At 34.7% G+C, this 27838-nt stretch overlaps 1 protein-coding gene across 3 annotated transcripts in view; it reads right to left on the minus strand.

The window, feature by feature from the left end:
- Nucleotides 1–27838, minus strand: part of FSTL5 (follistatin like 5) — a 362482-nt gene that overhangs the window by 255708 nt on the left and 78936 nt on the right. For all 3 annotated transcript variants that reach the window (XM_082314957.1, XM_082314955.1, XM_082314956.1), the window contains one exon: nt 20583–20616. In XM_082314957.1, the coding sequence (XP_082171083.1) occupies nt 20583–20616 (34 nt within the window). The remainder of the gene's footprint in view (nt 1–20582; nt 20617–27838) is intronic.

Here is a 27838-nt window from a genome sequence, read left to right on the forward strand (position 1 = left end):
CATGGGCTAACACCGATTTCTGCGTTTTAGACTACTGGACTCTAATATCTATGGTTAGACAACCCATACACACAGGAATCTTCAATACAGAGATGTATGTGGAATCCTACAGCCGCAGATAGCACCTACATCAGCCAGATGAGCACTCAAGAGTATATTGGACCAGAGAAATTACATGAATTACAGCAGTTCATATTTTCTTATAGGCTCATTTTTCCTTCTATTTTAGTTTAGTACAATTATTACTTTTTACAGGGAAAATATACAAATCTGTCAAAAAGATAGAAGTGTTACAGTTTTTAGCTTATAGGTACATCCAGAATTTTTTTCTGTCATTTGGATTAAGCTTTAAACCATTCTGGCATTAAACTTACTTTTAAAAAAAAAATATGAAATTTTAACAACAGAAGTATGTTATACAGCTTTGATGCGCTGTATATTTTATAAAAAAATCTGTTCAGTATGATAACACACTGCAAAAGCTCAGTCAAAATTCCAGCACATCTTGAAATTTGCAACTAAAGCACATGTAGCAAACACATTATCTTAAACACAATTACTATAAAAGAGAAAGTCTAGCATTTGACATCCCCTTAAGACATTTCTGTGTAAATTTGCACGTCAAGCACATGGCTCTCTGTTGGCGATATGTGCAAACTGGAATCAAGGTAATACTGATTTTGTAGACATTAATTATTACTGAAAAAGTAGGCAATGTTATACCACCTATTAACTGCAGCTCTCTTATTAAAATACAAACAGCAAATATACTTGTAGTACCAAGCAATTAGCTAATACATTCGTATCTTTGAAGAAATTCCAGCGACTATTCAGACTATCATTTAGGCTATAATCAAAGACTGTTACTCCACTGAGGGCCAAAAAAAATATACTTTGATTTTTTCAAATATCTATTTTGTAACATAAATATTTCTGAGTTTAGAAATGAGTAGATAATACATATTCTGCTAAACCTCGTAGTTGTATCACTGAAGGGAAGAAGCGGATCAAATCCAAAGGTATTGCACATTTTCTGTTATCTGAATAATGTAAAAACCACAAACTAGTTATCAATTTTTCAGATAACATAAAATGGAATGGTTTATTTTTTCATTATATGAATTTCATTATTTAGTAGAATAAAATGACTACTCCATTATTTATCATTTGCTGCTTATTTATTTAGTATAGGGCTAGCCAAATATTTGGGCCCAACAGCCAAAAAGTCAGTCTGATATTCTTCAAGATGACATTCTTTCTAGCTCCAGAAAAACATGCCAAAATATAAAAGGTGAACAAAAAAGGAGCAAGACATACTCCCTTCTCCTTCTCTCAGGAAAACAAACCAAAACCAACCAAAAACCCACACAGAAACAAAAAAGATGAAACTATGGAATATTTAGTAGTGAGAAAACAATAATGAAAAGGAAGATACCAAAAGTAAGGCATTTCTATGTGCCTTTAAAAGCTGAGTAGAAAAATTCTACATATCTAAAATATTTCTGATTTTTCCATTCTGAAACTGGCTTTCAGTTTCTGTTTTACACATGACACGACCAAGTTTCAGAAATCCATACGTAAGCATTGGCATTTAAATGAATACAATGTACGTTTCAAGCTCTTGATTATATGTCTGTGCGGAAAGACTTGGCAGACTCACAGACTCAATAGGCAGGGGTCTGCCTCTCAGTCATTTCACTACAAGCTTCGCGTGGCTCTAACAAATCCACTTGATGTAATATGGATTTCAGTTCCCACTTCTGAAAGAACTACCCAGTCTCACAGAGCTCTTGGGAGAAAAAGCACCACTAATAACTGAGGGCATGCAGATACTGCAAATAAAGGTAATTTTCAGTAGCTGGCTGGATTACATATATGCTCCATAACTTTGACAATACCAGATATTAACATGAGATGAGCACTCCTTCAAATTAGAGGACATACATCCTATAGACAGTTTTAAATTTAATGTTATCCTTGCAGCTTCTGCTGTTGTATTTCATGGCTGATAAACTGCTACTGTTTATTTTTTATTTAGAAAATAACATATTTAGCCCCTAGACTCTCCTGTTCACTGACTTCTAGAAAAGCTTTCCCCTCTATTTCTTTAGCGGAAAATCTTCTAATATTTCTCAAAGTAGTGTCACCATCTCAAGTTACAAAAAATTCACAACAGAGTAAAAAGTTACGAGTCTGTTAGCTTTCTTTGTATGCATGACATGATTCACATAGTCAATGTAGTCAGCTTACTAGAGCTCACAAGTCCTGAGTCAAACACCAAGGAAAAATTAAGGCACAAATAACTAAATTGGTTCAGTGGTGTCCAGATTTTCTCTCTTATTTTGAGAATGGTGCTGGAAGAAGTGCCCAGGTCTCCCTCTTAGTATCTTAAAACACTCCCCTGGTTGCTCTGATGTTCAGCTCCAGATGCTATTTTGGATGACAAGAGGCATGATTAAATTGGCTGGTCAAAATTATGTTTAACAGACAGGTATTAATTTCAAAAGAAAACTTTAAAATTCATTGTTTCCATCTGTTGTTGGAAGATGGCAGGACTTTGTTGGCCTCTATTTTTGTGCTAATCACAGCACGCCTTTTCTACCTCAACTTAATCAATGAATGTAGAACTCTTCTATGCAAAGTCACACTACTATAATGTCTTATGATAGTCTGTATCACTGGTATTTGGAAAGCAACAGCATTTTTGTGAATTGAATCAGTCTGGAAAGAGCTACAAATTTTTAAATGACTGATCTTTACCCAATATTTTCCAAAGCATAAGGGAGCAATTTTGTAAACTTATTGATAAGATACTTTCATGGATCTTCGAAAAGGATTTTTTTCTGTGTTACAAAAGCTTTCAGAATGATGTGCTCTGATTTAAGTCTCTGCCTGAAGTCAAAATCCAGCACAACTGCAGAAACCCACTGAAGTCAATCAGGCTCAATGTATGTATATAAGATTCTGTCCATACAGAACACCTTTTGACTCTATGGCCTGCAAAACACGATTGCACACTGATTAAAAAAATCCTCATATTCAAATTAGTCTTCATTAAAATTCTGTTGATTAGATAATTTTTAAACCATTTAAAAAAATCAGTTATCTATTTTGCACTGCTGTTTGCAAGTAAACTGCTTCTCAGTAACCAGTGTGATGGAGGAGTTCTTAAAAAAGTGATACACAAACATACCATGAACTAAAATAGCTTCTCTGCGTACACTTAACATTCTATGAATGAAAGCACTTTTTGATATTTTTCTTCAAGCTGTCCTTCCAGTGCCCTAGCTGAAATTAAAGAACATCAAATTCTAAGCCTGTTTAATTTAGAATAGCAAAGAATTAATCCTAATAATGAAATAACTCCATACGGCGTTGTCTTTGAATCATTAGAGGATTTGCAGATAGTATCTTGTGAATGCAAACAAGATAATCATACAAGCACAGATACCAAATAGCCCTTTTTCCAAACACTGGTGGGCATGCATATTCAACAAAATGCAAATATTGACTTTTCTGATAGCAACTAGATCAGATTGCTAAGGTGTCTGATGGGACACCGTAATCCCAGCGTGGTAAACAGTACTGACCTTCATGCTCTGTATGGCTAGCATGTAGCTTGCTTGCATTTATGATTCCCCTAACCTCTAAACATTTGCCACAATTGGAAGAATAAAGCAGACATGTGGAAAAGGGCAGTCTCAGTCAGTACAGGAAAGCTTGAAAGAAAGTAAACAGGCTTCATGTCTCATAATATCTCTCTGGAGAGGCAAGGAAAGGAAGAAATGTCATTTGCAATTGACCACTTATAAAGGTAAGTGGGCACATCAAAAGACTCTTTTTCATTAATAAGCAAGGAAAGAGGATCATAACAGGTCACACACCTGCACACTCAGCAATCGGTATGCCCAGCAAGTATGTTAGAATATAGACATAGGAAAAATGTTCATGTTTTAAAGAGCATTGAGCTAGACTGACTGTATACAGTCATGCAGACAGTCATGTTTTGGCGACATGCTTTACCAAAAAACCTTGCAAAACGCCCTTATAAACAAACTTAAACTGAGAAACATCTATACTACTGGATACTTCAGCTGGTATGTTTTAATCTTGAACTACATCACACTTCAAATCTTGCCTAATCCAACACTTCAAATTAGAGTGGAAATAAAGTAGATGGGAAAAGGCTCAGGATTTACTGCTATTTTTGTTACACTTGCAGTAGATGACTTGATACCTTCAAATGGCTGTTTATAATACGTATTTAAAGCCTATTAAAGGTTCATTTCTGTTCTGGGTAGATAGTCTCTTTCTGCACATTTTTACTGTCCACAAGCAGGAACTAAAGAGATGCTACAAGACAAACTTGAAGTCCCAGTTTGAAACATATTCCAAATAAGTTTTTTTATCATCAAAAACTAGCACATTTTTTTAATTCATCACAGCAACAACATCTGCCATCAGAAATCTGAAATTCATGTGACGCTATTTGCACCAAAAACCATCTTACTGTTCCAGTCCTCGCTACTGATTCTGTATGCATTTTGGAGTTTGCCACATCCTTTTACTTCAATAGTAAGGAGAAAACACAGACAGAAATATATTTTAAACAAACAACAATCCCTACACTATTGAAATACCTATGAGTGAAGCCTTTGAGAAACAAATGGTTCCATTGCTGTGCCTCTGAAAAATTTTACTCCTGTCTACTCTAAGTTACTGTACGGGTCCAATGGCAAATCCTTATCTCCATCTTCCACAAACACACTTATTTTACTTGACAATGCTTTTATGCAGGCACATAAGGGAAAATCATTTGCACCAGATATGGAAATGATGAGGTGGGGTTTTTTTGCTCCTTTCTTTGGCGTTTTTTATTTATTTAACACTACCTTCATATAAAGGCAAAGCACAGAAGGATCAGAAAACAAGGGAAACAAACTAATTCCCGGTCTTCTGGAGCAGAAAAAAGCCCATACTCAAGGCTTGTATTAAAGACATTACATAAAAGCTAAAAAGCCTGTTAGTTGATAGAGCTCATCTTTGTGACATGTCATGACATTGCTTTTACTGTGACTTAAGGGCAACCTGACCACTTCCCTCAATAGAATGAAATGCCGCATTTCAACAATAGTTTTTCTTTTACACTGAATTATTTTTAAAAGCAAATATTTAAACTTCTATTGCAGAGATCTGAAATGGGTTCTAATAATACAGCCATTCAACATGTGATATCAGTCACTTTTAAAAATTGCACTTGGTATGGTCAAACATATTTGCTGTTCACTTAAAAATTGTTGATACATTTTTCCAACCAGCAAAGCCTATGAGCCTGTGAAAACAATTTATTATTGAGTAACTTTGTAAGATTTTCTTTGCATCATTAATGTTTAGAGTGGTCTCTGTTAAGCTAATCATGTTTTCAAGCAAAGCTGGAAATGCACAGAACAAGGAATCAGGAGTCATAACTAATTCAGGTTGAAAGGGACCTTGTGAGGTCTCTAGTCCATGCTCCTGCTCAATGCAGGCTCAGGTATGAGGTCAGACCAGGTTCCTCAGGGCTTTATCCAGCCAGGTCTATTTCAAATTTATGAACAGCCTAAATAATGACCAGCCACATGCAAAATTATCTGTATTATTACCAGCATCCATCCCAATATATAATTTAAAGCAATCTTTACCACATAGACAAATTTCTGTGTTCAGCATCATTATCAAGCTTTCTATAGAATAAAAGTTTCAAACTTGTTTCAGCATGTTTTCTGTCTGCCCTTCTACTAACACAAGGTACAGAAAATACTTGCACTGACTGCCTTAAGCATCTAACTTAAGCTTCCGATTTATTTTTTTTTTCCTACATTGAAATTAAGTTTTTAAACTTAAGTGGAAAACAGCAAGTACCTGCACAAGGGTTATAATTTCATCAGATAAACATCTAATCATGTGATTATGTGAAACCATGTGAAATCCCCCTTTGTTTTACAGGGTTTTTTATCTCCAGATGTAAAGATAACAAATGTTTCAGTGATGTACAAGAGAGAAAAAAAAAACAACTAAATTGGTCAATCAGTGTCGATATATACTATTAAATTGTATCTACCAAGTTATAATAAAACCAGTTTAAAGCTAATCTGCATTTTGACTATTTTGCATTACACATTTTGCACACTGAAGGGCTTAGTAACTGTGCCACTCTTCATTGTGAATAGGTGGGAGCCTAGATTCAATCTTCACACAACTAATTCCCTGCTAAATTTGAAAAAAAAACAGCAAAAGTAAGCCCACATCTATTTATGGCTCAGTCCTTACATTTTATGTGTGTGTATGTCTGTGAACATATATACATGTATTTCTATAAGTTTATTCATATATATTTACATAGGAGCATGTTGAACCACCCTAGAAAGACTCTGTTTAAGCAATATAAGTACATTTTATTTAGATTTTATGATGCTGTATGACTTCTGCCAATTTTATTTCATTAATCATACTCGTTAAGTCTATATATTGCTTTTATTTTGAGATGTCAGTAAGAATTATAAAGAGTAACAAGATTTTTCAGTGTTTCCGGGGAAAGAAGGTCAGATTACTGCTAATCAGAGCAGAGTGCAAGCTAGATAAAAGACCCTTTGAGCACAGAAATTATGATACCAGAATATTATTTTATTGAGTTTTTTTCCCCCATTTATAGTGCATTTTTAGTGGGCAATTATCCTTAAAGCTACAAAATCACAGCTTTTACATTTTATGAGGAAGAATCAACGTGTGCTAATTAGAACCTTGGCAGCATTTATAATACAAAGGGGATTTTTGTATGCGTTTCTATTTGCTAAAATTCTTTATTCTTACCTTCCTCCTGAGAGCCTTCATTTAATCAGCTCTATGCAGGATTTTATAAAGCTAAGAAAAATGCTTGCTTTAATATTCTCAGATTTATTTATTTTTGAACCATAATAAAACTTTTTCTTAAATTTCTATTCAAGCAATGCCATCATTGATTTTTATGGTATTTTAAGAGAAGAAAAACATCAAGATTTAACTGGTTATTGCTAGTGGGCCAGCATTCACAATGGTATCTGTCTTCTTTGTGCATAATTTAAATAGAGAGTAATTTGAACCTTATTATCGAGAATTTTTGTATTGAGACCCTGCCAGCATAGCGATCTAAGCCTATGCTTAGACTAAGTCTAGACAGGAAGCCAAATGCCAGAAAAACAATAATTTATAGCCAGTGTACCGTATGTGCAAGTAGATTCTATATACTACAAAGTCCAGCAAGCATGAAGAGGAGAAAGCATCCTCCTATATCACTTTTCTTTTAGATACAAAGACACTTGCTTATAGAATGGTATTTAGATGTGTAATCATTTCTGTCAAATCTCTTAGATTATTTAACTAAGGATCAGCCAGGACTTTATAAACCATGGATTTACCTTTTAACCAATCCTTGTGCACGAAAATTCTGATAGACGTATGGACAAACATCTGTCCTATTGTATTTCTTTCCCAGGCTGGAAACGCTGGTAAACAGCTTTTTAATTAATAACTGCTGCCTAAACAGCCAAATGCCTCCACTTGTAGTTATGCAGGGCCACACAGAATGACGGTTTGTTACTACCATTGCCATGATACCATGTGGCTATCCTTTCAGTATCTGGGCAAAACAAAATTTGGCAAACCTAATTGTCAACTATTACAATTTTGTAAGACAAACTTTTTCTGACAATTATCCATACGTCATATACATCAAAAAATCTTTAAGAATCAGTAGGAGTTTATCCTATTAGGATTTCAGATAACATCTTAAAGACTAGAAAATATTGGAATGAATATTAATAAATAAAATACAATTTGTGTTTGAAGATTCATCAGGCTCTCCAAGGTGATGGAAGCATAGGTCAAATGACAAACAATATGCAGGTAAAGACATGATCCAGATTGAGTATTCACCTGAACTGTTTTCCCTCAGACTATCCCATAAAGTCCACTCCTCTTTGGACTCTGAAACTGAAAGCTCTGTGTCCCATGACTATGAAAAAAGCGAGAAGTGACTTCCAATACTTGATCTCTAAAAAGCTTTGGAAGTTCAAAGGCATTTCCTTCTCTTGGATATTCACGGGAGGTTGCATTTTAAAGCCTTACACATGTTCTCTCCTGAGAACACGGATTACTTTCTGCCATGTCACATCATCAAAGATATGAATGGCTGGTATGAAAAATGGAGACTCAGCTTACACAAAATGGGGCACAGGTGGGAAAGAACACTGAAAAAGAAGGCTTTAGAGAAAATGATCCAGGCCATGGCTACACAAATAGAGTTATCTTTAGACAGGAAGCAGAAGGCAACAAAAAAGAGGTTTTATCATATCCCAAATGAAGCATATTACCTTGCCCTGTAAACAGATTACCTTAGATTAGTCTTTCAGATAAAGGAAGTCTTGCTTCAATTTAAAGGGGAGGCTGTGGGTCCTTCTACCATCTCCTTCAGGCAGTTTCCTGAAGATTTTTTTTTCATTAATGTATCACTTCGCATGAACTCAAACAAATCTGTCTACTGACGAAGTACCAAATCTCCTCCTTAGTTCCACAGAACCAGGGAAATTCCTCCTGAAATCATTTGCACACAATCACGGATGGTATATATGTAAATCTGGTGCTATCACATTAATTCACGCAAAGAGGAATAATCTGCACTTAAAGAAATGTCTTGCTGCATGGAAGGAGAACTGCGTCTTGTTTAAAATAATGATAATCCAGCTAACTTTTCATTTCAGGAGCTCCATACTCTTTTCAAACATTTTTACCAAAAACGCTTTCAAGTCTTCCATTCTGCTAGGCTAAACAAGACGAGTTCTTGAGTTTTCACTTATAAAATACTATCTCATCACTGCAGTAGCGCTTCTCTGTACCTGTTCAAGATTAAATTCAATGCAATCTGAAACATGAACATTCAGACACAGATACAGCATGTCAGATGAGGTTTAAGTAGTGTTATATATAATACTTTTTATTATTTCTCTATTTCTGCTAGGAAAACCTTCCCTGATACGTTATGAACATATCTGTTTCTTTATGATATGTTTGTTACTCAAGTCATCATACAGTTGATTAACTTTTTTTTCCTTTTTCTTTGTTTGTTTCAAAATTATAACCTTGATTATAACAAAAAGGTTATTCCAGTTCCTTGAAATTTGACCATCATATTTAATCTCATTTTCAATATAAACCTGAAAATCATTCAATTCTTTCAGCAATATATGCAGATCTATATCTTAGTAACTCTACCGGCAACAAAACTTCTTGCCAAATCAGTAGTTTCCTTTTTCTTCACAGGGTGCTGTGATTTTTGTTAATTTATGTGGCTTTAAAGAAAAAAAAAAAAAACACAATTATTTTTCTTTTTTTTTTACAATATCTAATTCATTTTTACATTTTAACAAACCTTTAAAAAGCTATTTTCAAAAAATGCCCAGAATTTCTATTATTAGGAAGAAAGGGCAGAAAGTTGCATTCATTTACTAAAGACAGATGACACTGCATAATCGAAGAAGTGTTGTATCTTTTTGTACTAATCACTGCTGCAACGTAAACGTAGTTTTTAATTTGACTCTAGAGAGTTAAATTTTAAGCTATAAACTATCTATCCACTGTTTTAAATGAATTAAAATCTTTAATTTAAATAGTTAAACTGCTTGTAGTTCTAGTCTGTGGAATATCTTTGGCTAGCCAACATGTATATTGTCAAAAAAGTACACTTTCAGAAGATAAAATTTCCCTCATTTAAAGCCCATTAGTGTCCCTTTGTGCTGAAATTACTTTCTGAAGAAGTTGTGCATAAATGGGGATCAGTTCCAGTGTAAATTTTCTGGGGAAAAGAATTGCTCTCTACTTGGCAACAAACCTGGAGTTTGTTTTCCAAAAAATTTAACACACTAGAGCTCTTTTAAGTACCAAATGGGGAATATACTTGTAATATTAAGTTATGTTCATTTGTGTAACACCCATGGGATTTTGCTTATTCATGTATCGGGGTACTAGATTATTAGTATGGTATTAGATAGACAGACAGACAGACAGACAGATAGATATCTGTACTAGATACCCATACAATTAACATTTTTCCTAAAGATCCCTACGTTCTTCACAGTAGGAGTAATGACAGAGAATATTTTTTCGTATTTCTGTCATGTAGACAAAATAGCAGGAAACTCTTGGTGTTCCCTCTCCTGGGAAAAAAACCACTATTTCTTTTAATAAGATTCTTGAAAATACTTCTGAATCAAGAAAAAGGGAAAGAGGGGAAAAAAAAAAACCACAAAGTTTCATTAAGTCGTGTTGGAATAGATATCGATAGGTCTATCTTTAATATTTGATACAGTTTAGTTTACAGCTGGTTCATCTAAGGAATTAGCTTTTCAGGTACTTGGGGACCTATTTAAAATTCAAGGATTAAAAACTGAAAGGAATTTATAAAAGAAACCTACTTTTTATATTTGTAAATTGAAAAGCAGAAAGACATTTGATCGACAGCAACCTCTGGTTTGGATCTCTTCAGAAAAGGGTCTAATAATTACCCACATTTAACTGCTAGTTAAAATGGATGCATTCATTCCTTGCAAAGTCTCCTTAGAAACACTAGACTTTTAAGCATAATCAAAACAGACAGCTGGGTCCACCCTTTATGATAATGTGCCATGCAGCTTTATTAATCTGACCTTTGGAAACAAATGAGAAATTCAATACTGCCCCACCATAATTGTTAGTGGCAGGCATTTTAGTAGTCTTTAATTTGCACTTCACTTTAATATCTGCTTCCAGTTATGATGTAAACATTAACAGGATCTGACACTGTTAATCGTGTTCTGGTGTCTGAAGCAGTGGCAAAAGACCGTACTTGGGGTAAACTAGAACACGACCTTAATGGATTACAAAATGCATCAACCCTTGCTACGCAAAGAGTAAGGCAAAAATGAATACTCTAATTGTTTCAACTGGCTTCTGGGTGCTATGCAGCGCTGCAATAATTGGGAGCGAGGCTGGGGGTGGAAGGCATGTTCATCAGGCTCATCTTTCAACGTTATCTAAGTCCTGACTGTCCTTTAAGTTGCTCGCAAGAGATATCTGATATGAGAAAACATGTTCCCAATATACAATCAATAGCATTCTAAAGAATTCACAATGAATACAAAAAGTAATTCTGTTTTAGGTGCTATGAGTAAGGAAATTTCTCCTGTATAACACAAATGTGTCATTTTTTTCTGCATAAGTGTTCTTAAAAGCAATGTTTTATAGCCTATAAACAGCACAGAAAACCGATCTGCAGGTTATGTTGAGCGCTATTAAACTTTAGTGTTATAAATGTACAATAAAAAACAGTGGCATGGTACCTGAATTAAAAAGACATCTATTTACAGGTATTTCTTTTAAAACAATGTAAGTTAAATAGAATTTATTTCTGAAATACCAGTACGTGTGATCTGTTGCTTCTGAATATTATGTACTCGTCCTGGACTTCACTTTTTTTTTTTCCCCCCCCAGGAAACTACTCCTCTCCTTTAAAGACTCCTTTATGAACAGTCTAATTGAACTACTGTTTTTTAAGTTCATATCTAAAGAAGCATGCTTGTAGAGCTTGTAAAGATCCCTGTGGATTTTTAAAAGGACCTCTATGTATATCTTTTTCAGTGATATAAATACCATAGCCTTCTTTTTGTTCAGTAACAAGGTATCACAGAAAACTATTTTAGATAAGCTTATATGGAAATCATACGGAGATCTTCTGATAAATCAAGGGTTATGTTACAGAATAAAAACAAATACTGAAAGTTGCTTTCCCCAAAATTCTAACATTGATTCTTTAGCTATTACAGTGTATAATTATTTCTAGTGTAACAGCATTATAATAGTTTCTAGCATATGCTATTCTTTTTGAAAATCTATTCTAAAAGGAAAACTTCAAAGTGTTAAGATGTGGAGATTACCTTGCTTCAACAGTCTGCAACACAAAACAGAAGTTGCTCTTTCTATCATTCTGATTTGATTATTTCTAGTCATAGCAATTGCCTTCTACAGCACAAGTACTGTGAAATAACCTGCCCCCACTGGCAGTGGCCAGTGTATGCCAAACTTAACTAAGGTACCTGCAGTGCTGATACAAATCATGTTTTGCCGCTCATTACGAGAACGGTAGGTTCTGCAAAGGAGCAGGGTATGCAGAAGAGGTGGGTAACATTTTAAACCAGTGGCCCTAAATGCACCAAAGCCATGAGAGCTCTAAGCTTCACAGGGAATGACCCATTTTACATTCTTAGATCTCTATTGTTAGCACAATCAAATGAATATTCACTACATGTGAGAAACATAACACGCATAGCCTACAGACACTGCACTAATGTTTATATTATGTATATTAAAGGATTCAAGTATACTTTCTCATTGCATTGCAGTTGCTCTATGAATTTAGTGCAAGCCTTTAGCGCTCAAGAGCTAATTCAAATTACTTCATAAAGCCATCTGTGCTTTGTGTACCTCTTAAGAAGAAAGAAAGAAGTACACCAAAGCTAGTATTATTGAAAATACACGTATTTCAGAATATTTCTTCTTTAAAGTGAAGTCTAGTCTAGTCTTGTCTGAAGCACAGAGAAGAATCTTAATATATGAAATTACAAAGCTTTAAGCATGATTTTTAACGTACAAAACTCAATATTATTAATAATAAAAGAATAGACTAATTTAAAGAAATTCATGTTTATTAACTGTCCTCAGCCTACACCAGAAACAACACAAGAAACTCTCCAAAACATTTCCAATAGAGTGTTCATGTTAAACAGTAGCTACTTTTACATGGTAGCTATTAAACAAAATATACATAAAAAAAAAAAAAAAATTCAGAGTGCTAGTCTGTCCTGGTTTCAGCTGGGATAGAGTTGATTTTTTCTTCCTAGTAGCTGGGATAGTGTTCTGTTTTGGATTTAGGATGACAATAATGTTGATAACACACTGATGTTTTAGTTGTTGCTAAGTAGTGTTTATACTAGTCAAGGACTTTTCGGCTTCCCATGCCCTGCCAGGTGCACAAGAAGCTGGGAGGGGGCACAGCCAGGACAGGTGACCCCGACTGGCCAAAGGGCTGTGCCATACCGTATGGCGTCATGCTCAGTATATAAACTGGGGGGAGTTGGCTGGGGGGCAGCAATCGCTGCTCAGGAACGGGCTGGGCATTGGTCGGTGGGTGATGAGCAATTGTATCGTGTATCACTTGCTTTGTGTATTATTATTGTATTATTATTACTATTATTATCACTACTACTACTATTCTATTTCATTTTACTTCAATTATTAAAAACTGTTCTTATCTCCACCCGTGAGTTTTCTGACTTTCACCCTTCCAGTTCTCTCCCCCATCCCACTGGGGTGGGGGGAGTGAGCGAGCGGCTGTGTGGTGCTTAGTTGCCAGCTGGGGTTAAACCACGGCATAGTCAAACTGTACTACTATTCAAAATCATTTGTGGGTCACACATCATTAAAATTCAGACTACTAATACATTTAAATTTAAATAGCAGAAGTGCTACATTCATCCTTTGGGTGACTTCTTTAATGCTAGTAGAGTCTGAACGGGAATGAATATGTATTCCAGTAAGTATTCAGGAATCCCCTACCCCCCACCCCACTGGTGCTGAATCTCTATCTGTTCAAATGAAGCATTTGTGCACTACAGAGAGAAACTTCATGAATACTGCTGAACATATTCTTTCTAGGCAAGTTTGAAATGCCTACTTTGAAAGAGATTCAACAATTTAACAGAATGTAACCTAAATTTTAGAACGACATGGATGAATTTTTAAAAAACTAGATAGGGACACTAATCTCTTGTGTGAGCTCTACAATGCTACTACATACAGAAATAACCATTATATCCCTTGCTAGTATAGATATATCATTTTGCAGTACAAGAATTCTTGCCTGGAATTTTGACACAGGCCATTTTTTCCCCCTCCAAGTTTCTGAATGGCATGAACATTACACGTGAGAAGAAGAATGAAGTCAAATGTCCATTTCTCTGCCATAAAGAAAACCAAAAGAAGAAAGAAATTCTTTCTGTGTATAATTCCTAAAGCTGCTAACAAGTCAGATACATCTCACATGAATTTCATTCTATTATGAATGCAACAAAACACAGTTGGAGTATATTTTTGTCTTCATATTTTCTCCATTATCATTACATATATAAGGCATACGTATATGATAATATATATGTAATATATATCAGTAGGTATCTCTGTAGCGGTCATCAGGATATGTGTGACCCCCTCACATAGCTCCAGATTAGTGGCAGAAATAATGAACAAATTACAGACATATATTGTTGTTCCAATGCATTTTCTGAAAATACAGTGACAGCTGTGAATTTTTGTGTCATTTACAAAAACTTTTCAGAGTCATTCTGGCTCTTTTGTTTTCTAGTTACTACCTTTTTAGTATACCTACTTGTCATAGCAGAAGTGGACTTAGAAATTTTGGAGCCAACGAACATAAAGTTAGAAATAACTCCTATGCTGAAATATGGACATCATTTCTAACATAACACTCAAGAAATTCTATGTGATGCTGTTCATCCCCTGACACCACCATACTAAAACTGCAGACAATTTTTCACTGGTATGGAATGTATGTCTGTATTTTAAAAGATGGTAAATGCTGCAACTCTTATATTTGAACCATGCTTTATTCACTTGTTATTACTTGAGTACTTTTACTTACTTTCTTGACTAACATAAAGAACATTTACCTCAAGACAACAACTGGTGAGTCAAACATATTCTTGCAGTTTACTCTGTTTATCTCCATGGCATTACACTGGTAGCAAGTCTGACTAGGTTACTGTACAAATACTGTGCTGTGTTGACAGACAGATCTCAAAACTGGAATTCAACTTCACCAATTAATGCTTTGTCTAAAATAAATAAGAAAGCCTTCTCACAAAGCTGTGTAGTACAGCAAAGACCTTCCTCTTAATGTATACTTTAAAAGTCTGGGTAATTGCACTGTTACCAAAGAAATCACCTAGAACTGATATCTGACCCCCACACTTCATTTTCTCACAACGAGTCTCAGGTCTGTTCAAAAAGAAGATTGTAAGATTAACTATTATATTAAAATTATTTTCACAGATAAAGAGTTTTGTTTCTTTTCAATGCGTTTCAAAACCTGACTGAACTGGTTCAGAATGGGGGCGGGGGGGGGGGGGGGAAGGGGAACATTTTTACAAATGTTAATCATGCTAAAGCCATTCCAAGATAATAACAAATAAATAAAACCCCACAACATTCAATTAATAACACCGTGTCTGGGGGTATCTTGTAAGAGCATGGAAATGAAAAGGGATGGAGAATTGTTCGAGTGGAAGACAGCAGCAATTCTTAAGTGGCAGAAGAGATTTGAGTTTCAGCTGACGAGGCTTTGGAGGAGAATGGAATAGGATAAAGGGGATAGTATTCGGCACACTTAGTTCAAACAATCCTCATACCACCTCTTAAAAGTTTATTCACTCGGGTAAGTTGGAACATAACGACAAAGAAAAGAACATTGGAACAAAGAACACTGTAGGTCAGATTATTTAGCAGCTGCATTCCAATGAAAACAACCCTCTCAGACAAACATTTACTAACCTGCCTGCTGTTACGTACATTCTCTAAAATACTACTTTTTTTTTCTGATGTGTACTTCCTCTACCAGAGAAGGATTACTACAGTGTAACAAACTAAAACATTAATCAATTCAGTCCAGGAGGATTGCAGTTCAGATTCTAACCATACCCAGATAATACAAGTCTGTTGAAATACAAATTTAGGCAGACATAATGAGTCACTGGATACATTACCGACAGTAATGATGTGCATTTTTTGCCATAGTTAATTGGTTTAACATGATATAAGATGCTGATGCCATGTACTCTGCATCAGACACAGCTTTGTCCATTACCAAAAGCGGTAACAGCCCGCCATATTGCAGGAGAGACTTCACAGTTTGCTCACCCGCTGACATTTGAGAGTATCTCAAGGTAAGTTGTCACATTTAAAGGTTATTCATTTAATTAAGGCCCTACTGGTTTTGTCCTTAAATTCTTTCAATTTTGAACAATCTTAAGCTTTTCTCACTCCTCCTTCTCTTACATTTATCATTGTACAGAAAAAAGACTACAACACCAATCTGGAACCCCAGACAAGGCCACAAGTGTTGTGCAGGTATGCTAACTTTTTAAGGCATACAAAGCAAGTAAGGTATGCAAGTGATGCCCATATGGTATCCTCTGTATTTTTGGTAGTTAAAGATCACAAAAGGAACAGATGTTTGTTAATGATATCAGAAGAGCTTGGCAATATGTTCATAATAATAGAAAATTATATTTTTGAAACTGATCTGTGAGTCAACAACGATTTCACATTCAGATTATTAAGGTAAACATAGAATGAGAAGGATTGAATACAGTTAGAAACTCAGGTTGTAATTAAAGTGCTGTCAGTCAATATTCTCCTGTTCAGTTTTGGGTGTTAATGACGATCAAAGCTCAGATCAATAGTAGCTAGCAAAAATTTTAACAGTATACTATCCAGTCAGTCTCTAAAGTGTACTTAAGTAAAACGGTTCGAGTTAATATAATTTGAATTATTTACATGCACGTTTTGCAAATGCTATAAAAAATGTACATTTTCCAAATCTTAGCTGGAGCAATTTTCATATCTTTCAGTAACTGTTCTTTAAGTTGCTTTAAGACAGACAGCCAAAGTTACACAAGTTGTGTACAATATCACCTCATCATTCAATATCAGCAAAACGACCACCTTACTTTCAGCCTAAATTCAAAACTGGTTTTTAGCTTTTTTGTTCTGGTAGATTTTCTCTGGTTTTGCTGTTGTTTTTTAGAAACATATGTTACACACTGCTTTTCTATACTGAAATTAATTTTTAGTTCTTAAAAAAATAAAAATTATTGTCCTGTAATTCAAAGTAACTGTGACTGAGTTTGAAAACTGATCATCTGAAACATTACCACTTAACTGAAATATTTTGTAACTAATTATTTCCATTGCACCCATGCTTTTCTGAGCAAAGGAATTGAGATGACTTTGAAGTTTGGCAAAAAGTTGATATGTGTCACTAGTCAACATTCTGGTTCTTCAGAAATAAAAGTTTTCCAGAATAATATTGTCAGAAACAATTTCCACTTTAAAGTTTATAAAGTCCTTTATTAAAAGCGCCTGAAAGTCTCCAAAGTTAAGCGTGAGCTGGAAAGAAAATTCTGCACACTGCCTAAATACAATACAATTTCTGATATTGCCAAACGTGTTTCCAATTCATCACAAAAATCTCTATTCTATTATCCACTATAGGTTTGGAATAAATGTTCATTTGTCTGAAGGAGTTAACACTGGAAAAGAGAGGTAAAGAAGGTCAAATTGTGACTCCAAACCAGCAAATAAAATTTAGCAAGGTTTTAGTTGGTGATTGTTTTCTTTGTTATTTCTTTCATGCTAAAGACGTGCTATGAAACTAATTTCATTTGTATTTTGCACTGGTGATAATGATTTTCATGCAGAAAAAATTCTCAGAAGTATAAGGAAGTTTGCCAGCGTACACCAAAATTGTAAAATGTTAACATATTATTTTACGTAAAAGCAGTGTTTCTTTTTTCTCAAGCAGTGTACACAAATTTCTGTTATCCACTAAATGAAACAAGAAAAAGAATATCACAGATCAGAGAGAGATGGGATTAGTGTCAGAACAGGGCATGTTTGAGTATTGGCTTCTATTTTGGTGTGATTGACTTAGCGGCTGACAGCAGAAGTAACAGATGGGAAAAACAAGTGGGTCAGAAAAATGTCAGGAGAAAACACTACAAAACAATAACAGCATTACTAAAATATGAATAGGAATCAGATTTGGTTTATAGCAATAAATGAAATAAAATGAAAAATTTACTAGGCATTTATAATATAATAAAAGATACGGAATGGTGCTTATTACCAATGTCTTGAACCTGCTGGAGACAAAAGGCATTTAACTTTAATTCTGCTGCAATATCTTCCTCTTATAAAAATACAATCTTAAAGAAATACTGGATAAAAATTAGATACTGAAATACTGATAGCAGTGGAAGTTACGAGGCACACCAGAGACTCCCGACTTTCATTTGGTAGGGATGTTTAACATGGGCTGTAATTGTCCTCTGAATTAAGAAGACAATATTGGTTCTGAAAGTTTCAGAACATTTAAGGAACCACAGAAAATGTTTTTGTCCTTTTACTGTATGCAGTAACTTCCCTATGCAGAGAGTGTAAGGAATACTGTTAGAACCCTGTCCTGAGAACCTAGGGATAACCTACCTATCTCACAAGAACACCTGCAGAGCCCAGTGCATTTAGATACTGCATGAGAAGGGTAGATGCTCATTGACAACATAGGAATGTTTATGCTGAAACATTAGCTTAGCCTTCTTTCATCCAAACTAACCAGTATTTTAAGCAGAAAAACTTTTAACATCTTATATGCTGTAAGCTACAAGTCAAACAAAAATACCTTTCTGAAAGTTTGCAATGACATGGAAAAAGCACATACGAAAACGAATAAGAAACTTAAAGAATACGAAAAGGCCAAAAAAAGCCAACCACAAAACAACGCAAAAAACAACATTAAGCAATGAAGCATATCTGTATATATATAAAAGTGGAATAATTTTTTTGAAAGCCTACCCTGTGCGTGAGTAGTCTTTCAGACCACTGAAATCTTCCAAGTTGAATTGTCAGTTTAGGCAGAGACATGCACAGCATGCAGGAAATTTAGTAGATTAAAAATTTCCTCAAGAGACGTTACTGGTATAATCACAACAAATTTTGTGCAGCTGAGCACCAATTTCGGTGCCTGTTTGGAGGTAATGGATACCACCTTTCAAGTAGAGTTTAATGCTTTGCTTTGGCTGTGGTTGCGGGCAATATTTTATAAGCCTTTGAAAATTGTTTCTGTGGTTAGTTAACTAAACTAACAGTTAATGAATACGATGGGAAGTCACTCCCAAGTAGCTCATTATTTTGTTCCTACTTTTACTTGTTCCTGACATATATACCATAATGACCATACACCTGGCAACTCGGGGGGGCGGGGGGGGGGGTAGCGTCAAACAGCATAACTGAAACAAATCATAAAAATCCACAAGAATGGCCCATTTCAGTATCCTTCTTTGTAGACAGAGGCTTAAAGTTTGTAATTTCTCTAAAATTAAGTATTCACCAATATCTTATTTCTGTCATCTAATCTGAGCTTTCACAATCTTTTATAGAATTTGCATTAAGTCATAAGAGAAGAAAGGTTTTTGAACAATACATCATGGATACACTCACTACATCTACAGAGGATTCAACTTTATATTTTATTACCTCAGAAAAGAAAATTATAAATCACAAACTGGTTGAAACTGAAGGGGTTTTTTTGGTTTATTTTACCATTCACATTCTTCAAATGAAGGACCATAGGTCCTTCAGATTATGTAAATTATCATATCATCATGCAAAACATAATTGTCCTGACACAACTCCAAACAACCATCAAATTTAGTTTGTCTTCAGATGCCCGTGTATAGCCTTAGTGTGAGGGAAAGCAAGGAAATTGAGATTAATGAGTACTGTGATACATAAATAACTGAATTAAGAACAGCCAACTCAGGTGATATGATTAAGCATTGCTTCCTAAGGCAATAAAAGAGAGAGGTCAGTTTGTCACTTAATTCCCTCCTCTCTTTGTAACCTTTAACTGGTATTCTTTCTTCTTCTACCTTCCCTCTGTTTTCCTTTTTAAAATACCTCATAGCTTACCTCTGTAAGCAACCACAATACCAAGACAACAATCTTTGCCTTTATTGGCAGTTTTACCTTACATTGGTTGCTTATCAAATTTTTAACCAAGATATTTGGGTGTTCTGTTTCTTAACAGACCTTATATTAGACAGAAGCATGAAATCCGTAATTTGGGTTTCTGAACTCTTTTAATTTTCTTGATACAAGGCTGTTTCTTTAACCTGGATATTCTATCTCATGTAGTGCTTAGCCATGGGCACAGAGTAAGGTGCAGTGAAAGTATAAAAAAAAAAAAAAAAATTGTATGCAAAACCCCACAGATGACAGTAGTTTTGCAAGGCAGCCTACTAAGGACGTGATTAATTTGTGCATAAATTGGAATCACATCCAATTACAGATTTACTAAATGGAAAGGGACAAGCTCAACTGACAGGACTGATGTTTCACTGAAGTATAATAAGCATCCATAGTCGAGGTCACAAACTTAGCGAGAAGCTGTGCAGCCCACCTCATCCAGAGCACAGCAGCCAGCCTTGTTCATCTCCAGCAGAGTTCCAAAAATAGTAGCTCATGCATTTACTTTCTACATTTCACCCCCCTTTTCTGGATGTATTTTTGTCATTTCAAATACCAAAACGCTCAGCAATCTGTCTGGATAATTTTTTACCAACAATGGATGATAGATTTGTGATAATTACAAGAATCCCCACATTTTGAAAATAATTAGCACTTACCTTTATTTCTTGAGCTTTCCTGATTCTTTTCCTGCTGCAATTAAAAGTAGAAAAATATATTATTTACAGAATTAGTTACCACAAAATTCATAGACATACAGATCCAAAAAAGACTTAGTCTCATACATCCTCCTTCCTGCTCCAAGATAAAATCAGCTACGCTTTGCCTGCTGCAGAAAGATTCCTGTATAACCTGTTTTTAAACTGCCCTAGTATTTTTCACGGTTTTTTCCACAATGACCATGGTTAAGCGCTGAAACACATTGTCCAGAGAGGCCATCCAGTTTCTGTCACTTTACCTCTACCTTGGGAGATGCTCATAATCGAACTGAACAAGACCCTGTGCAACCTGATGTAATTTTGAAGTTAGATCTGCTTTAAGTAACTGGTTCAACTAGGTAACCATAGGGGCCGCTGCCAGCCTAAATTATTCCATGATACGGGGAGAGTGTTCCAGAACCTTGTAAGCCCTGGAGCAGTGCTTAACTGTCCTCAGTTTCACCCTGAATGAAACTTTGCCAAAATCCCCTCAACTACTATTTTTTTTCATATTTTTCCTGACTTGCTTGCATCACAGTGAACATAGAAAACATTTAATCTTTAAAGCAAAACAAAGTCATCTTCTCTTGGTTCAGTTATCTTCCAGTCTTCTCTTTCTGTTTTTAACAATTTTTTAACGTGTTGCCTAAAGTATTCCAATATTCCAATTCAGAATTGTCTAGAACTAAGGATTTTTTCAAATACATCAGCTCTATAACTGCTTCAGCAACACATAACATATATTTACATATTTCAAAATAACATTTCCCTTCCAAAAAACAGTATGACACAGCTGATTCACAGTCAACAAGTTTTTGGCTATGATCCCCTTATGATCCTCCACTCTAACCAACCAATCTTTTCCCATAGCACTGTTACCTAGTTATTTCTCATCTGGGATTTTCTTTGAAATACCACTGCATTATTTTTCTGCAAAAGTGTCTTTGAAAATAACACAAAAATATGTTAGTAGATAACAGGAAAAGATTCCTTCTACTGAGGCAATGGCACACAAAAATGGATGCAAACTTCCACGTTTAGAAAACACTCAGTTGATAAAGCATTTGAATCTCTTTTCTGAATAAGCAGAGCAAGTCATTCTCACACCTACATCCACAAGACTAAACCTGAGCAAGTTGTTCATGGAGTAAAAGATTTTATATTTTATTATGCAACAATAGCTGTCTTTTACATCTTGAAGACTAAACTTGTATTTCTATTATACCTTTAAAAGTCTATGTTTGAGACATTGGTCATATAAGTCTTTTAGTTATTATTTTTCATGATAAGGAACAGGAAAGGGGGGCGAAGAGCAGGACAGAAAATTAAGACAGGAGTTAGCACCGGGGTACCTTGCAACCCAAACCATTCTATGATTCTGTGATTGACCAGTGTCACATCATCTGCACATGGTATGAAACAACTCGTGGGCAATTTAAAACCTCACAGTGGTGGATATTTGTTTCATATTCTAGTTAAAACAATAACTGCTGTATAATCCTTATACATATTAATATAGTATTAATTCTTGATACTAATATTCCAAGAACTGAAATTGTGTCAACCGGTGGGTATGCATGAACATATTGCACATATGAAATGGGTCACGGCTAGCTTAAGCAGGCATTTAACAGTTTATGAATAGGCAAATGCTTGCAAGGCTGATTACTAGGAATCCACCAAATATAAGTAACTGGCAGAGAAAAAGGAGAATAGGCACAGTAAAAGTGCCCGTAGAAGCACAACAATACCTGAGGCCTTTGGATGAGACACAAGGCCTTTGGATGGCACATGATAACTCCATTATGAGCTGAATATAAGGTGGCCAAACAGAGCAACCTGATACAGTGCTCGCTATAGGACAGCAGTAGGGCTTGAAAACTATACGCAGAAGGGCCAGGCTAAAACTATGAATCAATTAATTAGTTCCTGAGAGAATTACCACATTTAATACAGGACAAGTTAACTGGTTGTTACTAGGAACTGGGACAACTATTACATCTATCTGGAGGATGCTGTTTTATCTTAAAGGTACCAACACAACGCCTTAGGCTGACCCACTTATTTCTAGTTCAGGTCAGAGTATTGGGCTTACCTATGCTTCATTCTAGCTCTGCTTTCTTCCCCTGCAAATCTCTGAATCGCTTCCATAAGAGTCTAAGAAAATACTTTTTCCATCAGCCATATACTATGCTATCAGGGCGTTAGTCTCAAATTTTGCAATCTTTATAGAATAAACTTGTTAATTGGAAATTGTTGAAAAGGTACTTGCTTTAATCATGTTAAATGTGTTGCCTAATTGCCATCAAGCTAACAAAGCAGCACTGCATCAAAAATTACTTATGAAAAAAACATTTGTTTTGGAGTTACTAACTCAAAAGTTTTAAATAGCTGAAGTTTATCATTTTACTATTTTGAACTAAAAATTAAGTCAATGCAATACTTTATTGAAAACACACAAGCATTTCCAGCCTCAAGCTTCCTATAAATATATATTCTGATAATTGTTCAGAAAACTTTTTACTTTTTATGATTTTACTTGCACAATAATTCTTCTACAACAGCTTTTGAATAACGAAGTATAAGTGCTGCGGAAGTTATTTCTTTTTTATTTGAGCAAGTATTTATTACGCCTCGTTTTCGAGTTATATTACTTGTTTCACATGCTAAAATATTGAATGAAAATCCATTTGAAAATGAATGGTATATTTACATAGTAACTTATTTTGTAAGCAGCATACCTGTTAAATGCTCCAATTTCCATACCTAAAATATTATGATGTCTTACTAAAGAGCCTGATTTCCCTTCTTAGTATTAGTAGTAAAAACTCATTCATAAGAAACAAGTAAAATACACGCTGAAACTGAAAAAAACAAAAGAAAAAATGCAGCAAGTTCATTAAGTTCATTTACCAAAGGACTCACTGAATACTCTGAAACTACAACTAAAGTTGACAAATCTTCTGTTTATTCATTTTGACTTCACTGTCTGACACACATCCTGTTGTTTGCTGGGCAAACATTGAAGAATTATTTCCCACTCAAACAATAACTGCTACCATAGCATGTTCTCCTAATCGAATTTTTAGGTTTATTTTATTTTCTGACTGACAAGTTATTTCTTCAGAAATGCCGAAGTCCACATAACATGAAAGTTTGAAAGTATGTAACTCCAGAAGTTTTCCTTAGTAGCACACTTGTACATAACTGCATCTATTCGCTAAACACCTTCATATCACCTACATGAGAATGAACACAGTAAACAATTTGCTGCATAACCTGATATTTAGCGTTAAGTACACATGGAGCTAGTTGTCTTCAATGACATGAGAAAACCCTATGAGAATTTACTCAAGGCAGTAATCTGTCCCCAGAATTTCAAACTTTGTTTCTACACACTAGTTGCTCAAAGAGATGCTCTTTGTGTACTGCAATTCTTTAAATATTTGCTGCTTTATAAGTTTATGCCAGTAAAAATGGGACTGGGAATAGGCTAAACACAAAACACTTCTAAATTTCTTTTTCTATTACAGCATACCTTTCTTTTAATTTGAACAAAAAGAGGAAATCAGATTTTTTTTTATTACACTTCAGTACTAATCGCACTGTTTTATTCTATCTATTTACACCAAGCATTGGTTATTACGGTGCTCATATGATGTTAATTTAGTCTTAAATATGTCCAGATTGTACATATAAATCTATGGAAAGAAGTTTATGTCTACATCAATACATATGTCTTTTAATAGTATACCTTTTGATAGCATTTTTCCCAGTTACCATGCAAATAATTTCAGAATAAGACTTATTGCATATCTTTGTCTGAGTAATGTAGAAACATATCACCTGAAACTAATTCTGTGCACTCACATAGCTGTTTAAACTCTACCAAGGAGATTTGAAACTGATGAAAAGAATAAAGCTATAATCAATAATAGAAAAGTATTTTATAATTCACAGGGACATACAAATGTTTATCTACCATTAACTTAAACAATAAGGCCATCTAATCCACAAACAACTAAAACGTATTGTTTCAACTTTTCTCATTTTGTAAAATAATACTGGTAGGGATGCAATATTTGTGGTGTTCCCTGCAACCTGATCTTACAAATCTAAGTCAAGGACTTTTTTTCTTGTTGTTTCAAAGCAAAGAAGTGTGTCAAAACCTGTACCTATCTGGAAAGTATGTTTTCAAATTTCTCCATGACTACATTAAATGTACTGGTCAGATATTAAAAAAAAAAAAAAAAAAGAAAGAAAGAAAGAAAAAAAAAAAAGTACTTCTGCCTTTATTGTCCATAAAATACGGTGTACTATACTGTAAAGCATTTTCACATACATGCTTAATTTTTCCTAAATACAATGAATGGTATTTCCTGAAATACAGGATATGATACAACAGGCTGAAGTTACAAGTAACTCTAAAGCTCTGATTTTCATGCTGTACTAAAACTAAAGCTACGGTTTTAGTATTGCTTAACTCCTTTGACGTTTCTTTTTGAACTACAGTCAGCATTTGGTTTAGAAGATCTATTTAGTACTTTCTTCTAGTCTTCACAAAGGAGAATTTGTTTTATATCTCCTTAGAGGTCAGAGAGTAAAACTTAGACTTTAACAGGCCAGTGTACACTCAGTGGAATCTTATTCATGAAAAGCAGTCTATGCTTATTTAAAAAAAAGGGGGGGGGGGATTTAGAGCCAAGATGTAGCCAAGTTATGTTAGCATTCAGATACTGCAATTTATAGGCTCCATGAACACTGTTTAGTCCCACAAAGCTCACTCGTCTTTTTTTCCCTTCCTTTAGTTTGCAATTAGAAGAATGGAATTTTTTTCCAACAAAGCTGCAAAGCCTATAATGTCTACTGCTTACACTACAATAAGTAGATTCTGAAGACTTAATCCAAGCATTGATTACTAGATCAGAGTAGCCTTGCAGGAAAGCAATCTTAAAAATCAAATATTGGTATCAAAGGAGAATAGAAAAAATAAAAAGGATGAGAAAGACTTCTTAGGGAGAACAGAGTGCAACAAGCTCAGCAAAGTTAGGACAGGAAACAAAATCACTCAGATGAAATTTTAAAATAAAAAAACACCACACAGGATTTTTTTTTTAATAGAATGTGTTAAGATTTCAGTGACTCACAAAAAAACCCCAAATTTCAAGGAAAGAAGGCATTAGCTGAAAATGTCTTTTATTTTCTTTGAAGACCTTATTTTTAAAATCTTTATTTTCTTTCATTTCAGCTGAAGATTTTTGAGCAGCTTTGCATGGCTTAGTTTTCTCAAAAGACTCAAATTTTAATTTTAAGCTGCCATTCAGTCTACTAAGAAAAAACTTTGCTAGCAGATCATAGACCAGCCTCAGTGTGATAAGCCTTGTGCCAGCAAGACACTTGGTAGCAGCAAAATGCATCGAGATAGAAAGAGAAGTCTGTAAGCCTCAAGTTATTTCAAGATTAACCAGTGATTAGACTGGGTGTAGCATCTCTGAACTGTGAAATTAACCTTCTGCCTAGGGAAAGCCTGCTATAATAAATATTAGACTTTTCAACTGAAAACACAGAGTTAAAAAAAATATAGAAAAATTTATACTGAAGGTGCATTACAGATTCTTCCTTATTATTAAAAGATAAAGTATGTGAATCAGTTTATGTAGAAAACCACTAAGAAGCAATGACTTATGTTAGCGAGTAAATGTTATAAGCACATATAACTTAATTTTATTAAGTTCAGATGCTCAGGGAAATAGGAACTGCTCTTCCCAATGGGAAAAAAACCTAACAAATAAACAAATGTCTCGGAGTCCTGAAATGCGAGAGAGGTAAACAAAAAATTGTTCATCATGACAGATACTTCCATTTGCATTTATGCAGCATGGTAGGGTTTTGATGCTAGTTGGCTTGAAAATAAATAATATCTACCCATATGCTATTAGAAAGCATGTAAATGCACAAACATCACTGTATTAAGTAAAACATACTAATTCTGTATAAACACTGCAGTGCAGAGGAGCTAATAGACCTGCTTTTACACACATTTCTGTTATTTTTCTCCTGTATTGCATTATGATATATAAACAAAATATTTTCACCTCACTTGTTAACAATTGAAGAAATTATATAATTTACTGTCTAAATAACACCAGAATGATTACATGAACCACAATATTATATTGCTATCTATTGCTACAAGTAATCTGTAAATAGAAGAAGTCATCTTGCGTCCCAGGATTTTTTATCTGCTTCAATACAGCAAAACAGTTTTGAATTTAACAGTCTCCAACCAAATTAATCAGACAAGTTGCATGGCTTTGCATGGTTTTGTGTTGTCTCGTATTGTATCAGCCTGATGAAATGTATCGAAGCAGAACATATTAGAACTGTAAAGAAACCATTCTTGTGTGTCCAACAGACTGAATTCAATGTAAACTTTTCAAAGCACAGTGGATGAAAGTGGAGAAAATGTCAAATTTTCTGCTGTGTTTGTGAACTAAAAAAGATCATGGATGGCTGACCACACAAATTGCTATTCTGGCAAATCATAAGTTATAAACTATTTACAATCTATATCAAACTAAGCTCTGTAAAGAAACTGATTTAAATATACACACAAATGCTCTTGCAAGATAAAAAAACCCTCCTTTGCTAGTGCTATTTTCTCTTCGCCTTAACACACAAATAATATCAATACTCTTAAAACATCCTAAGATTTTGACATCATCATTGTTCAGAAATGACATGTTTGGTAAATAACGTTGGCATGGTATCCAATTTTATTTAGAAAAAGGGCTTCATATTAGCAATAAGGGGAGTAGAGCAGGATGGTCAAAGGGATGCTTAATGTACAGTGATTCAAAAGAAGGTACACAACTATTTATGAAAAAGACCAGAGCTGATCTGTAAAGGCAGATAATACTCTAGGACTAACAAAAACAGTAAAGCTAGTTTCTTGGCCCCATTTAAATACATATCATGTGCATTGTTTGGTTTTCCCTTTTTGAAAGGAGAAGAGTTGGTATTGATAAACCACGGACGTTGCACATACAAGCATACTGACTTCCACTTAATGCTGCGGTTTTAAAAAGACAAACTACATACTTGTATTGCATCTAGAACCTCACTCATCTCTGTGCCTGAATCATCTGCTGAGGATCTGGGTATGTGTCTGCCAGAGTGGGGTAATGATAAAGAAGAGAAGCCTTATTTCTTTCTTG

This window comes from Platalea leucorodia (assembly GCF_965183815.1).
Source record: "Platalea leucorodia genome assembly, chromosome: 6".
Lineage (NCBI taxonomy): Eukaryota > Metazoa > Chordata > Aves > Pelecaniformes > Threskiornithidae > Platalea > Platalea leucorodia.